Here is a 16,689-nt window from a genome sequence, read left to right on the forward strand (position 1 = left end):
GAAAATATCACATCATAATTACAAAAACACTAGAGGCTAGGAAAGTAGATGGATTTTGGGTCTCATACAGTACACATTCCTGAGTACCAGAGGTAGATACCCTGATGGACTACTGGGATGTTTAATTCTGTCTCAATAAGGGCTAATTATGTTTTGTAAATTAAAAGAACTTCACTAATAAAGACTAAAGGGAAGAATCTCCCCATAGGTCATAACCTATTGTAGTGTCTCTAAAATATGGCAAATTAACTGTCCCATAGTAGCACATGGCAAAGTTTCTCAGAATGCCTCCATCTCTCTCCCAGGCTCTACATTTAAAAAGTGAGAGGCCTTGAAAGTCAGCCTCAGACATATCCTGCCTGCAGGCACTGACAGGAGCTGAACATGCCTTGCTGAGAAGTGGCTTGCCACAAGTCGTCATCAACAGCTGCCCACAGACCTGCATCTGCCACGTTGGACTGTGTGTGGGCTCATGGTTTGAGTTTCCTCTTAGGATCAAACAGATCAGACACCTGAATATCAGTTTTCTGATTCCTAGGAGTACACCCTGGGCATCAAGCTGTGAGATATTTAGGAGATCTCTCTCCTATCACTTGCACTTTCTCCACAAAACAAAACAAAAATCAAAAAATCCAAACCAAACTAAACCAAAAAAAGGCAAGAAGCAAGACTGTGATTTATGTACTGTGGAGAGCTGGGAAACATGAAACTCAAATAATGAGAAATGCCAGGAGAGAAAACAATTTCCTGTCTTGATCTACAGCTACAATAAGCTAAAACACAAATTATCTTAATGGCATTTTCTGCATAGGCTGTATAAACCTACCCTGCTCTTCAGTTCAAATCCATGTGATTTACTCACTGGTGCACTGAAAGGCAAGAAGACTACAGAGAGCCTTTGAAAAGGGTTCGCATTATATAGAGACAACCCCAAAAAGCCATTGGGAAGGTGTTTGCTTTACAAACTGGTGGCAGAGCTCTGTGTGTTTCTGACAGAACTCAGCTACTCTATCAATCATAGTGACTGAAATCTACCTCAAAGCCAGTTTGGCAACTATAATGTCTGGCATAATTCAGCATGAAGATAATTGCTTTTACTTAGGATTATAACTAGGACTCATTTGATAAATGCAATTCTAGATGGGCCACAGATAATGATCAGGATATAATGAGTTATGGAATCCTTACCTTCTGGGCCTTGGCTCCCTGTGTGCGGAGAAGAGAGCTGCATTCCCCTTCATGGTATTCCTCTTTACATTCATGGCAGAACACAAACTGGAAAACAAGACAAAGCATACAAGTCATAAAAACACATTAGGGATATATATGGCATGTTACAGTCATGAAGAGTCATACAGTAGATGATCTCTCGCCCTCCTCATCCCATTAAATTCCCATAATAATCCTCATTAATACAATTCTTCTTTTATTATTATACATTTCATTGGTGAAGTAACATAAATGTCAATATTGCCTGCAAGATGCGGGAGGATAAAATATTACAAAGATGGTAAAAGTCTGTGATTAAAAATGAGATTTTGCTGCATGGTCTATTTATGGACAGAAAGTTATACTAGATACTTTTGGGCCTGTTTCCCTCACAGTGAAATCTGTTTATACAAGAAGGGGACTGGCTGAAAGAGGCAGTTCTGCTTTATAGTGTTTGCTAATGGAAATAGTTTATTCCCAATTCTGAATCAAATACATTCTCTACAGAAAACTACTGCTGACTTTATTAGGGGGTGATCATTATACAGGTCATATGAAATACCATTTTCTGGAAGATTATATCCTTGTCATAGGCTCTTATAGAATGGTTTTTAAAAGTCCATAGAAAGAACACAATGATAGGTTACTTAACTTGCATTTCAGGGGACTGCCTCTCGACTATTACTGCATTTCTAGCAATTGTTCTGGTTTCATCTTCCTTAAATTACATCGTTCTTTACATAAGGTTTCATTGTAAACTAATGTATTTTGCAGATGAGCAAAACAATTGTCCCTGCCTCAGTCTGAGCTGCCTCTGCCATCTAAACTGGTTCACATGTATCAAATTTACTGCCATTAAAAAAAAGTAATGAAGATATCTGTCTTGACGTATGTCTAAATCTTTGACCTATCAACGCTGCATTAAGCTCTGTGTCCTTGCTTCTAAGAGGCAAAATCAATAATGTAAAATGGATGTCTTTTATGTTGTTTTAAAGCTATGCTGTCTTGATGCAACTCCAGACTCTGAAAGATCTCTCAGTGGCAAGCCATTCTGACTGGCATTATAAGCAAGGCTGATAAAACAGCCTTGATTTTTAGACAGAGAGCTGCATTCACAGGTAATGAATACAAGGATATCAGGAGGACATGACACTAGAGCATTTGTCTGCCACAAATTCCTGCTTTTGCAGTTTCATTTTGAGCTCTTTAAAGAGGTATTGTCACTTTTCTATAAAGCACTGAAAATCATATTTCATTGTCATGCTAAAGAAACTGCTCTTTTATGAAAAGAAACATTGTACAAGTCCAAAAAGACAGATCCTGTTATTCGCAAAGTCAAGGAAATTTGAAGTGAAGGGGTGGACTGAGTGTTCTAACTTCCAGAGGTATCAAACCTAATCACTTGTTTTCCTTCTTGTCACTTCTCTACACTACTTTGTTGATGATTTCAAATGCTATATTTTACTTCAACTAACTGATTTGTTAAACCACTTGGTGCTCACTAGCAAACAGCTTAAGTTTGGAGGCACTTTTCCAAGGTAGTTTGTATGAGAGGTTGCATTATTTTAAGACAGTATCATTTAAATACAGTAACAACTGGGCAAAAGTCTCACCTGTAAATGAACACTGCTCAAACACACATAAGGAGTGTCCTGCTTTGAGTCAGACCAGCACTAGTTCTGTTCAGTGATTTTACTTTTCAGCTCAGTCTCTTCTAAGTAATGGCACTTTCTGAAGCTAATGGCATATTTTGCAGACAGTCCCTGCTTCTAGAAGTGATAACTCTCCATGTTTCTACTTAGTACCAAGGACTGGTATGCAGACCAAGGTCACTGTTAAATCTTGTGTACTATGTTGGGAGTTCAGAAAGTAAAGGGCTGCACCTGTGGGGAGGAATGGACAGAACAGGTGACCCTAAACTGATGAGCAAGGTATTCCATTTCATGTATGTCTTATTCAGTATAAAGCTGAGAGATCACAAGGATCAAGTTCTCTTCCTGAATGGCTGGCAAGAGGAACACTGCCCATTCTGCCCTTGATCCCAACCCATGTATTACTGAATTTGATTCCCATCTTCCATTGATTCCAAACTGAGTCTTCCCCAGTGCCTGCCTGGAAGCATCAGTGGTGACCATGACAGAACTGCAATCAATGGGGTTGGGTTTGATATTGGTTATGTATATATTTATTTTTTTGGTTGTTATTCTTTTCATTAAAGCTGGTTTAGTTTTCTTTTCCATTCTGTAAGTCTCTCACCCTTACTTCCTTTATCTTCCCTTTGAAAGGGAGAAGCGTTTGGAGGCAGTCTGTCACTTGTTTAATGGCTGGCCCAGCCTAAACCTTTGACAGAGAGGTACTATTTGCCTGGATACCTAATATCTGAAAGACTTGTTATGCCTCAACAATTAATGTTATGGCCTGATTTTATTGTATTTCCTACTGTGTGTCCCAGTTCTCTTTTTCCCTTGTAACTGTCTTTCCTTATGAGCACATCTGGCTGAAAACATTTGTCTGAAAGGGTTTTGTTTATGCTGCTTTATCACTGCCTTACCACACAGTGCCTCAGCTTGCTTTCCTCAATTGAGGATATCTCAGATTTCCCACGCAATTTTAAACCTTTCATGAACATTGAAAAGGGAAAAATACTGAAGAAAGAAAAGAAACCTCAGGGCATATATTTTGCAAAGACATTCGTCACAATGCAGTTCATGTGGCATTACTATTTAATAATAAAATACATAAACTCATGCTGTATTACATAAAGATGTGAAATATATTTTCTCATTATAGAGGGCACTTTTTATACTTACCTTTAAAATAAAAATTCCTCAGGACCAATGTTTTCCCCATAGGCGATACTGAAAACATGCATGAGTGTATAACTGGGCCATTCATTAACAATTGTGTATTTTGCAAGTAAGCCTATGAGTGAGCCTACCACATCCTTGTGATGAAAGAAAGCCTGATTTTTATTTTATTGTTTTTTTCCTCTGACAGGACACTTTTTTCACATCTTATTAGATAATGGATGAGATGTAAAACCAGTTCCATGGCAAAAGAGCACCCTGGAGGCTGATCGCTTTGTCAAAATAAATAGGCATTTCCCAACAGAAATGTATTAACACTCTCTTTTTATGGCAAAGCATGCATCATAAAGAAAAGGCATGCCACTTACCACAAAGAGCAGTTTGTGATACATTTATTTTATTTCATTTTTTTTACATTGAGACATGAAAAATAAGTTAAAGCTATAAAATACAGCAATTGCAAAACTGCTGTTGGCTAACTTGTATTTTGTAGCTGCATTAATATAGTTATTTTGTCCTTGGAAAGAAAAGGTTTCAAGTTGTTCAGTCAGGATTTAACAGTTTTGCATAAATTTCATATTAGTAAATGTATAAAATTACTATAAGTATCACAATTACTAACAATAGTCACACTTCCTTTCCCTTCACTTGCCAAAGAAAGACTGGCAGATTACTGTGATAATATAAACAGTATATAAAAATTTTATTTCTTTGTGTATTTAGCATTTATTATTGTTACCCTTGAGAGATTCCTCAGCTGGAAAACAGCCAACACAAAGAATAAATCCCAAAGGTCCCAAACCTACCCTCTAGGTTTATGCATTAAAAAGAGGATTATAAGCGAAATCCCCAAAGCACTTAAGGGATTTAGGCACTGGAAATTAATATAACCTCGGTGTATGCTATTACAGACTTTTGAATATCTGAAAAAATGTATGAGATAGGCCTAAGCAGAAATCCTGAATCCAAGTGACCTTAGAATAGAAGGTATTAAAAACCTCAACAGGAATCCAGATCCTGTTTTAAAAATCCTCCTATCTTTATCATCACTCAAATGAAACTAGGATGGTGAAACCAAGCTGTAGTCTCAGTTATTCCCAACTGGCCCATTCATAGCATTTTAAGTATTTGAAGGAAAGCAGGTTTGCCATTTACATGTCACCTGGTTGTTTTTTGGAAACAAGAGTCTGCCATTTCTTTTTTATACAAAATTTCAGAGATCTACTTTCCCTTAGATTAAGCACCACAGTTCTCATTCTTGCTCTGGTTTGCTGAAAATGCCTTTTCTGTGGTCTCCAATATCTCTGTATAGTGCTCATAAAATACAATGCTCCTATTCTTGAATCTCTATACATAGCAAAGTCTAAGATCCTTACTGTTATTCTAAAGTTTCTCTCCAACTCAGACACTCATTTTCTTTTTCATCCTTGCCTCCCCCCACAGCAGATTGAAGGAGTGGTTGCTGTGAGGTAGTCATAGCCCAGGTTTAATCTGCAGCACCCTATATGCTCTGCTAGAGACTTCAATGTGAGCTAAGAGCTTAAGCACATACTCAGATTTCTGACCAGCCATCTGCTATCCATGCTGAAATCTGTACCACTTCACTTCTACAATTATCACTACTAGCTAGACTGGTCAGACTGTGTATAATACATTGTTTGGCCAAAGTGTATCTTCCAAACCAGATTAAAGACATCAGGTGAGGAAAGATACCTCTGGTGCAGTGGTTTAATGGTCCCTCAAAATCACCATTGAAGCTTGCATCTAATGTCTACACTGACTGTTTCTGGTTTCAGCTTCCAGCCACTGATTTCTGCTTTGCATTTCTATGCTAAAGCAAAGATCTTTTGAGCATCCCATATTTTCCTTCTATGAAGGTGCTTCAGTACTGTAATCAAGATTCCTCTGAATCTTTAAATAGAGAATCACAGAATTACTGAAAACATCCATTTGGAAGGGACCTCAGCACTGTAGGGTCAATACTAAATCATGTCTCTAAGTGCTAGTTCCACACACTGCTTAAACACCTCCAGGGACGGTGACTCCACCATTGCCCTGGGCAGACCATTTCAATGTTTGATCACCCTCTCTGTGAAGAAGTATTTCATAGCAATTTTCTCCCTGGTTAAACTATTCCTCCTCACTCTCTCCTTCAACCCCAAACCATATTCATGGCACTTTTCTGGAGGGTGTCTCATTTTGTCGTTAATTATATTTGACTAATCTTTGTGTAAATGCTGTGCTGTGTCTTTTCTATTCATTTCTGGATCACTGCTGAGTGTTGAATAGTGACAAGTTCGCTTTCAGTCCTTATTGAATGCTGCTAGCAATACCCTAATATACATAGATTTTTCACACAAAACACTTTCTGTGGTCTGCTCATTCTTAAATCCACACAACCACAGCCCAATAAGGCATCCATACTGCATCATCTGATGCTGATTAGATAATCCTGCTCCACAGACCCTAACCACATCAGCTGGATACTTTTTTTTTTTTTTTTTTTCCTTTTTTTTTTACCTGGAGAGTGTTTTATTAAATATGAAGACAAACAAAACACTGGGAGGGCAAAAATGACTCTTCTCTTCACATGACAACACAATCGCTCAGTCAAAAAAACTCAAAACCCAAATCAAACCGAACCAAACCAACCAACCAAGAAAACACAAACAAACAAAACACCAAAAAACTTCAACCCAAACAAAACAAACCAACCTTGAAAATGCAAAATATAAGGCACCAAGTTTCAATCCTAAATGAGCTTTTGTAATATGCTGATGACTGGAACAAGAATTTTTATTAAGGATACGAACATGTCTTAAGGGGAATCAAAACTATCAGAATGTGACATATAGAATGGTGTCACCCATAATACCCATGGTCTTTCTGTTTAGGAAAACATAGCTTCCAATTCCACCTTCCAAATTACAAATTACAATGTTATAATGAACAATAAAAAAGATAAATAAATCTGTAGGAATGTAAGAAAAGCCCCTGGACCCTAAATGTCACTGGAAAAGGTATCTTTTGAGTAAGAGGGCATTTGGACTGTTGGCTACAGTTCATAAACATAAGTATTTTTCACTTTGAAACTATATACTTTGTTCTTTATTTTCATCCAAAGTCAATTAAAAATATGCCCTACCATCCCCCAAGTGTCACAGTCCATGTCATGCTACTGCTGTGAAGCATATATCTTGGGTATTTGTTTGACTTTGCCTCTGGCACTTTGTTATGCCCAGCACAAAATGTAAGACCATCATCCACACTTTCTGTCTTTTGGTATTTCCTGTGCCTACATAAAAAAACTTTAAAAACAGAATACACACCATCTGCAGTAGCTATGTTTATTTAGGATTTGTGTCTTTGCCAATTGTCAGGTACAGAAAAACCTGCAAATACTACAATGAAGATAAATGCCACAGTAGAAAAAGTATGCTTTTTAATGACTGGTTTTATCAGACACAGTACAATTGCAAGGCACAGTAGTGCCTGCAGAGCAATTTTAGTCTTTTTCCTTATAATAAAGTACACACATTTACTTTGCATATTTCATCTAAAATCAAACTTTTGTGAGAAGCATGACAATCTGTCAAAACACAGTGACAAAAACATAGTTGCAGTCTCTGTGCAGCTTTTGCAATCTAGAGGGCAATTTGCCATCCATACTGTAGGAGGCAATTTTCTATAAACATTAAAAGCTTTAAGAGTAGGACTTCAACAAAATGCCTTAGTGATTTCAGTATTTTTCTTTTGAATCTGAAAGTGAAATTCCCTCTCCTGATTCCTGCAAAACAACCCGTGGGCTCATTCCCAAAGATCTAAGTGATGGCAGGTGCATCCCAGTGCTCTTCAGTGAGTGCTGATGGGTTTGTGTCTGCAGACTGTCCTGGAGCTTGCTTTACATTAGGTGGCATTAGCCTAAAAGATGGATTGGTAAAATGGAACAGCATAAACTCAGAGAACCTGTCCCAGACCTCTCCAAATCTTGCTTGCTGATGGGCAGTCCTGCTTTTTAATTCTGAACTGCTTGTGGTCCAAGTGCTGCAAGGGACAGAATAGAAGAAAGAAGCTGAGAGGACCTCATGTGCTTTACTCAGACCCCTGTAGGGGAAGGGCTATTGCTCATTCCAGGTTCCTCTACCCATACCTACACACAAGGATATTACACAATCTTGTTCTTAGCATGTTCTTATTAGCTCATTCCGGGAAGTATGAATAAAACAGTTAGTAACAAGATTCTGTGGTATATTGCAAGTACAAAAGGCATTATTTGTTATGCATATTAGAATGCCCTGTCATCAGTGAAGAATCTCACATGAGAGCTAACTACTCAAGCAATCATGAGTTCAAATACTGCAAGATTTTCAAAATGGACCGTAGTTTTGGTTGTTTCAGCAGGCAGAGTTGGCCCTGGCAGAGTTGTGCAGCCATACAGGGGGCAAAACAATACTGTGTGCTAAAGCACTGGGAAGGCATGACCAGACTGATACCAAGATACCAACCAAGCTACCTCTGGAAACAAAAGCCAAACAAGCTCAAATAAAGGAGGTGGCTGCCAGATGCAAAACACAGCAAGACATTCATGTTTCTGTTACTTCACCTGTGCCAGAACTGTAGACAAGCAGAGAGAACAAGACTTCTAGCCTGTCATGCTACAGGGACTGTGACAAGACCTCAGATGTTAAACATCACTACTTTAAAAAGCAATTGCAAACTCCAGAAACAGCCACTGCCATGGATTCTGTTGTCTTCTTCATAATCAGTTGTCAGAGCCAGGCATCTTCCTCTGCTCTTAATTCCTGCATACCACTTCTCCTCTCTGCCTTCCTTTTCTATGCAGCAGTAGCCTAGTCCATTTCCTTCTTTTTTAGGTGACAAAACTGAATTTCACTTGCAGCTTACACTTCTGAGAAGCTTTAAGATAGCCCTGCTGGAAGTCTCACAACCATGTCAGTAATCTGTAACTAATGCAGCTATAGTACATTTAGGACCTGGACTTCTGTCTATGCATGGTGCTGTCTTGTGCTGGGTAGATGTTTCAGCACTGCTTGCAGCTAGCTTGGGGATGCAGAGCTGCAGAGATCCCGTACTTCACTGTGTGGTACAGACATGAAAAGGAAATTCAGTACAGTAAGGGGTCTTGCTGGCACCATGGAAAAGAAAAAAACAGTTGTTCATTGGCTTTAAACCCTCTCCCATTTAAGTAACTCTAGTAAGTGGTACAGATACCTAGCCACATAGTATATAATTCTGAACAATTTTATGCCTGGGTAATTTACAAAATGCAAAGTGGATGCAGGTAAACTTAACATTTTTACAAATCATTTGCATAATAAATTATGTAGTGTCCATATGAGGAAACACTGGAAAAATAATATTGCCACATTATAATTTCATGGACTATAAGAGAAACTAAATGCAAGGGCTAAGAGGATTAGTGATTTATGAGTACAAGGAACATTTTTAAAGCAAAGATGTAAAATGCATCAAAATAGTGATTTTTAAAAAAGATTTTGTAATCTAATGGATATTGTTATTTAAATTTTGAGTATTTCACAAAAGAAAGTGGTATTCCACTTATAGCTGATAAAAAGGAGAGAACCAAACTTCTAAGTATGTGATAGATATAGGCATGTTTTAAACTGTGTATCTCTCCCACTTACAATAGTAAAAATCCACTGTAGCAATATAACATTTACTTTAGAGCAGATAGTCAGAGCATGAGTTATGTTGAAAAGTAAAAACAAAATGGTGGTATGTATGTTGTCTCCACTAAAATGAATACAAAGAATGAGCCAAATTTTCTGTGGCAGTAAGCATTATTTTTAAGGAACACACAAATAAGGAAAATGGTATTTGTCTTGATATGCCTTTAGAAAACATGAGGTAATGCATTTATATGTCTAACAGCATATATATTTTTTTTAAACATTCTTTCTGCAGACGATGCATCACTTTACATGTGTGGCATCAAAAGGTGATCTTTTATTGTTATTAAAAAAAAAAGTGAGGATGGAAGCTATATTAAAGTATCACTTCCTGCAAGTTTGAAAAAGATGTTTTGTTGCTGAAAGTGTAGATCAGTTTACATGGAATGTCATAAGAAATTTATTTTACTGCCTGTGGCTTTAGTTCCTGCTTCAGCAGCTTTAGAGTTCAATTAATGTGCCCTTAAACAGTATGACAAACCTATTTCCATATGATAATACTGCTGCTATGCATGCACGCCCTGGGCATTTGAACATCTAGCTGCACATTTATATGTGCAAACAGACCTGCAAATCTGATGGATTCATTAACGTGGTTCTTGAAATGAACTACTGACCACATAGGCTAATGAGAGTCAAGCTAGTAAGAGTCAAGCAATTATCCAATGCCCAATTCACACTGAATTGCAAAAGAAATCGGGCCACTGACTTCCCTAAAAGCTTCTAAATATCCCTAACAGAAAGAAGGCACTCCACGTATGAACTTTCATTCTGTGTCATTCAGACTATATTCCTATAACCATGTGCAAGAAACGTATTTTTGTTCACGTCCTTGTTGCTGCAATCCATCTACATTAGAAGCAGCCCACCCAGCAATGTGGAAAACTTCCCAGCAGATGGCAGGAGCGACACAGGAATCAACACAAGCAGGCTGGCTGTGTTAAGCTTTTGCAATTGAAAAATATTCTTAAAAAGAAATAAATAAAAAATCACGGTCAACTAAGATCCAGTGCAGTGCTACTAACAGCTGATACATGCAAAACCAGTCCTGACAAGACAGGCTTGTAAAGAAGAAACGATATTCAGGTGCACTGAAACACATACAAAGGAGCAAGGGGTGCTCCTTGTTTCAAGGGCATTGCATCTTCTCTTGAATGTGGTAACAATTGAAGCCCTGTAAAAAAAAAAAATAATAACAAAAATCCCTTCTAGATAGGACCATCTAACAAATAAAATGTCAGAAACAATGTATCTTGGATAACTATGATGCTCTTCAGTGCTTTATTGGGTTCATATCTCTTTGTGTAATGCTTGCTTTTTATAACAGTAATAACACATATCTTCTGTGTGCTAGAGTGAGCACAAAATGGACAGATTTCTGTAAGTTTCTCTTCTAATGAATGCCCAGCTTCTACGTGATTGTCTAGTGAATGTGCTTGGGGTAGTTTTAGGCTATGCCTTTAAAATTTTTCACAGATGTTGAACAGAAAAGTAGTGAAGTGTAAATAAATCACTATTGGGTGCAAAAAGAAAAATAAAGATAAGTCTAAACAATCCCATTGGAGAGATAGCTACCATAAAATTGGTTGTACCAAACCAGTTTCTTCTTCTATTTTTGCTTCTTCGCTCGTGGGACAGATACTAACTTGCTTCTGCTTGGCCTTAGCTGTGTTGTTTTGGTATTAACATCCCTCTGATTCTGTCCTTTCTCACTTTTGTACAGAGGGGTCTGGGGAGGCAGAAAAAGAGAAGCTAGTAGCTTCCCCTGATGTTTGACTAGGGGGATCCTTGTGCTGTTTATCAATTGTAAATACCTGTAAATGTTGCAAATACTGTATATTTTGCATGTATTCATTGCATTTCATTGTAGATTGTAGTTCTGCTTGTAAATACAGCTTTCACTTGCTTCCAACTGGGATGGTCTGGCAAAGTGAATGGGGGGGAATTTCAACCCACCACAGTGCTTTTCCTTTTAGTGAGCAGATATGTAAGGTATTAGGATATTTCTGAAAGATTTATTCATTTTTTTGTAGGAGACAGGGAGGAATGATCTTAAGCCTCTATTCTGATTCTAGTTTATGTTTGTCTTATGAAGAATTGAATCTTTTAAAATTAGGAAACAACTAATTTACAATTGTCAAATTTAATCCACATTCTCTTCAAAGACCAACACCATTCAGTTCCAGTGGGTGGTTCAGATTCTGAATGTGAATAGCACTTTGCTGCAGCAAAAAATCCTGCCGCAGATGATTCTAATTAGAAGTGTTTCTAAGCCTGAATATAATATTGACACTGAAAAACTCTTGAAAATTTGGGAAAATTTAAAAAAACAGATGAAAAGTTAAGCCTCACTCTAAAATTAGATGTAGTAAAACCTTGGAACTTCATAAACTCCAAGCTCTGAAAGATGGATTTAGACTCAGGATCTGCAATTTTAAGTCACTGAAAGGGGAAGAAATTAAAATAAAAATTGTTTAGAAGAGATGTGAGAAAACCTTCATATCTGGTTCTTCTGACTGAGCACCATCTTTGCCAAATGCAAAGTGTTCTATAAACATTGATGGAGAAAGCAGTGGAACAGCAATGAAAATACCATGCTTCACCTTTCAAGAAAGTAAAGCAGATGCTTCCTGAGAAACATAGGGCTGATCAAAAATCAGTGACAGCTGGGCTCATTCATGCCAGGATAAACCTGTCACAACCCAGAGGTCCTCATTAAGGATCCTTTAGTTGCTATACCTTTTTAATGCAAAGGCTAGTTGTGTGGCTTCAAGTAATTTTCTTCTGATACAGGATTGCTTTTCCAAACATACGCAATTGATGCTAATTGTGTTCAGAGTGTTTATACCTAGTCAATAATGTGACTTCTTGCCTCACCTTTCGAACTGACCCTTTTCTGGTTTCTTGATCCTACATATTTTCTGTAAAGTAATTATACAGTCTAACAACAACAAAAAGATCCCTGAAATGTGAGCTCAGAACATTAGCAGGTTTACTAGCAATGCAAAGAATCTGGAACTTCTCTTGGCACCATTGTGATGAACCACACAAACATATTAGCAAAATAATCTTCACGTACAGATTCTGAATACACGTACAAAACCAACAAATATTGTTCTGTATCAGAATATGCTGGCAGTTAGCAAGATCCCTATCTACCAAAAAACATGCTCCATTTATCTTTCATGTTATCAAAAATAATTCTACAACTCAGCAATTTTCGTACTTTTCTTTGGATTTCTGATAAAGCTACAGATCACCCAACATGCACCACATTTCTCCAGTTGCCTGGGGGCAACACAACAAAGCACCAACAAGCCAGTTTTCTGGAGTGCACTGATGAAAATTTTGCCACACAAGTGATGGTGAAGCCAAGAAGAAGACCTAGTCTGCTGTACCTTATACTTCCTTCAAGGAAGAACTGGTTGGACATGTGAAGACTGAAGGCAATCTAGGCTGCAGTGACTAGGAACTGATAGACTTCAGTATCCTGAGAGGTGGGAACAAGGCAAAAAACAGGACCACAAGCTAGGACTTCAAGAGAACAGATATTGACCTATTCACGGACCTGCATTGAAGAATCACATGGGAGCTGGCTCTGAAGGAATTAATGACTGCAGTGAAAATAATCTAGAATAATCATGTATAGCTGACGAGTGCCTCATTTGTTTCTTCTACAAAAGCAGGGCAGTAGACCTTATTGTTTGTTTTTAATATGAAAGGGAGTCCAAGAATTCATCTTATGTGATAATTAGGTTGTGTTCTGATGATCTGATCACACGTGAAATTTCTTGGTATCATGGCCAGATCCTGGCCTCATGGAAATGGACACAATTCCATTTTCTCCAGTGGAGTTCCATTAATTTACAGCTACTCAGGATCAGTGTCTACTTGCCTGCTTCTTGCATGTAGAACATGAATTCATATAGCTACATGGCATCAAGAATCACCAGACAAGAACAACACGTCTAAATAGTCATTTGAGACATTCTGCTGCAGTAATCCACCTCCTCCTGGGCCACCTCCCTTTCACAACTGTTCTTGTGCATTTCATCTACATTGTTTTTTATTTTCCATTTCTTTGGCTACATTTAAATTTTGACTCTCTTTTTGTTGCATTCCTGAAACAAAACTGAAGCTTCTATTTTTTTTATTTATTTTTTTTTTTCCATTACTTTAAAAGCCTTGAAAAAAAAAATAAAAAGTGGTGGAAACATCTCTTCTTTTTTCACCACATCTCTCCCAATACCTTCAGTTTCCCTTTGTTCATACTTGCAAGCATTACTCTTCTCACATTGCTCCTGACATACAAAGAGCATCATAATTGCTGCTGGAACTTAGCAATAACAGCCTTATAACAAGGCTAACATTATCACTATACTACCAGTGGTAAGAACAATACTGCTGTCTAACACAAGATGTATCAGCTCTTCCTTTTATCCCCTTCCCTGCTCTTAGAAGGCTCAGAAGTGGCCAGCCTTGGAAACCTTCCAGCTATGAACCCACAGGACTTCAGAGTGCTCTTGGGGTAGGAACAAAGAGGTTTGTGTTTGGAGACATTCACCTTTCCTGCCTTAAGTTATCCTTAAGGCATTCTATGCAAATGAGTCAATGGTAAGTAGGGTAGCATGAGCTTAATTCTGTATTCAGAACCTGCATAAAAAGTAGATAATTAATCAAGGGGGAAAAAAAGAGGAACCTTTGCTTTTTTACTATATATTATTCAGATAAAACCTGAGGAAATTATTAATATGTGTCTACTCCCCACTACTAGAGCATACATGCCTGTGGTTCTATTTCACAGTCACAGTAGATTGGTATTTTTTGGGGGGTTTCTTTTTGCCTAAGTCAAAGAAGAAAGAAACATATGGATAGGTCACTGATAAACAGAAATGTATCATTTACCTCTAAATTATTATTTTCTCAAGGAAAATGTGATTTTTTTTCTTTTCCCCTCAAAATTTAAATCTCTCTGTCACTGAGAATTTAATGCAAAGAGAAAAGAAAATAGACACTGTTAGTGTATGACCCCACTGTATTTTTGTTCATTGGCTTCAAAGACAACCTGCCAGCTCACATAGAAAACAAAGAAAGGTTACTTTTGCAAACTGTATTAAAAGCACTCTACAGTAATAGCCCCAAACCACTATGGCTCCAAGCAGTCTTACTGCTGCATTTGGGGGCTGTTAGTATAGCTTTTTATTAAATAAGGATCATTAGAAAACCTTATTTTGAGTGTTATGTTGTGTTACATTTTTGTAGTATGTTTACTGCAACTGTGCGCCACAACTGTGTGCCACAGCTGTGCACCATAGCGCCTTGTGATTTCAATCTGATTCGAGGATATGCAGGAGGTCAGAATTTTTCTGTAAGCAGCAAAACAAAAAGAGGCAAGTCCTGCCTGCTTGCATTGAAGTGGCAAAATCAGATTTGTCAAATAGAGATGGACTTTAATTTATCTCTCTCTGTTATGATATGTGTTATTTTCCCACAGGAGAATCAAGTGTGCATCGCTTTTCTCAGCTGCTATATGAGAAAATTGTAGTTGCTGAAAACCTGATAGGTATTAATGGGAAAAGGATACAATTTGACTTACAGTTCAAGTTATCTCTATTTTCCATTAACAGAAAATGTTTTCAAATTACAAATGGTCCCAAGCTGTAAAATTCAAGTTTTATATCAATATTTTGTTTTAACTCATATTCAAGGAACATGGCTCAGCTTGTTTTGTATAGCTTCTATTCATGGACTCTAGCACTCAAGGAGTCAGTATCAGGTTCCATGAATTTGGTAAATGCTCACCACTTGTTTAGATAAGATTAGAAAGTCAGAATAACAGCTATTTACTCTAGCTTGTCCACCACACACAGGCAAGCAGAATTACATGACAGCAGCTTTTCTTGATAAATCACTAACAAGCTTCCACAGGGAAATACCTTTACAAGATGCAGCAAACCCATTATTTTCTGTATTTAGAATAATGTATATGCCAGCTGAACTAGTACTAGGACAATAGATAAAAGAAGGAAATTGCACTTGAAGTCAAGGAATAATGTATTTCTTAAAAACCTTCATTTAAAGAAAAGGAATTGCTGTGTCTAATGCCTGAGAGTAGCAAGCTAGACATTAAGTCCCCATTAAGAGTTAGCTTAACTTAAACCACTTGAATAGTCTCACTGAAATGTAAGTAAAATTTGGCATTAGGTCTTTATTCCTAGATCACACCAAATTTATTTAGTCTAATTTTTCTAAGAGCTTGCATTAGAAATACATAAAGCCAAGCAATTAAAGCACCTGATTACTTACATAAGGCCATCCCAATACATTAGGGTTTTTACAACTGATAATTGAAAAGTAAACCTACAATAAGCCTTTGGAAATCTTCTTTTATTAATGTCTTCTCTACTGAATTTTTTCTTAAAACAGAAAATAATTTGAAATATTGGTGGTGTTCATGTTGTTGCTGTTGGGCCACATCAGCCCACCATCAGCTCTGCACTAAAAATCTGTCCACACTTCTACTGATTTTCAAAGGAAACTAGTGTCATATCTGGCCCTTTCTTGACTTTGTTCTAAGTGCTTTTCCATTACACATATCCAATATACAATGGATGTACATCTTAGCTCTGAAAAGCAGACAATGGAAGAGCTGTGCACATACAAAAGTAGCATTTCTGTGAAGATTGACAGTAAGCTCCTCCATCAGCCACAGAAACAGTAAGGCTTAACAAGATGTGTGGTACTCTGAGAATGCATGCCTTGTGGGTGTTGTGAAGTAGAAGGCAGAGGTAAATGCTTTTAGTGACCTGCCAGCATTATCATACAGTAACATACAAACAGCTGAAACAGCCCCAAACTCTTAGAAAATTAAATAGTTTAAAAAAAATCTAACAACAAAAGAAATGAGGTCCATAATAATTAAATGGCTAGTAAAGAGCAAATAACTTATGAAATGTTTCATT

At 37.4% G+C, this 16,689-nt stretch overlaps 1 protein-coding gene across 1 annotated transcript in view; it reads right to left on the reverse strand.

Moving 5' to 3' along the window:
• PRKN (parkin RBR E3 ubiquitin protein ligase) overlaps nucleotides 1–16,689 on the reverse strand; it is a 797,047-nt gene that overhangs the window by 13,139 nt on the left and 767,219 nt on the right. The window contains exon 10 of the mRNA XM_068152890.1: nucleotides 1,189–1,275. Within this exon, the coding sequence (XP_068008991.1) occupies nucleotides 1,189–1,275 (87 nt within the window). The remainder of the gene's footprint in view (nucleotides 1–1,188; nucleotides 1,276–16,689) is intronic.

Source organism: Melanerpes formicivorus, unplaced genomic scaffold, assembly GCF_026170545.1.
Source record: "Melanerpes formicivorus ecotype bairdi unplaced genomic scaffold, bMelFor1.0.p_v2 SCAF_2, whole genome shotgun sequence".
NCBI lineage: Eukaryota > Metazoa > Chordata > Aves > Piciformes > Picidae > Melanerpes > Melanerpes formicivorus.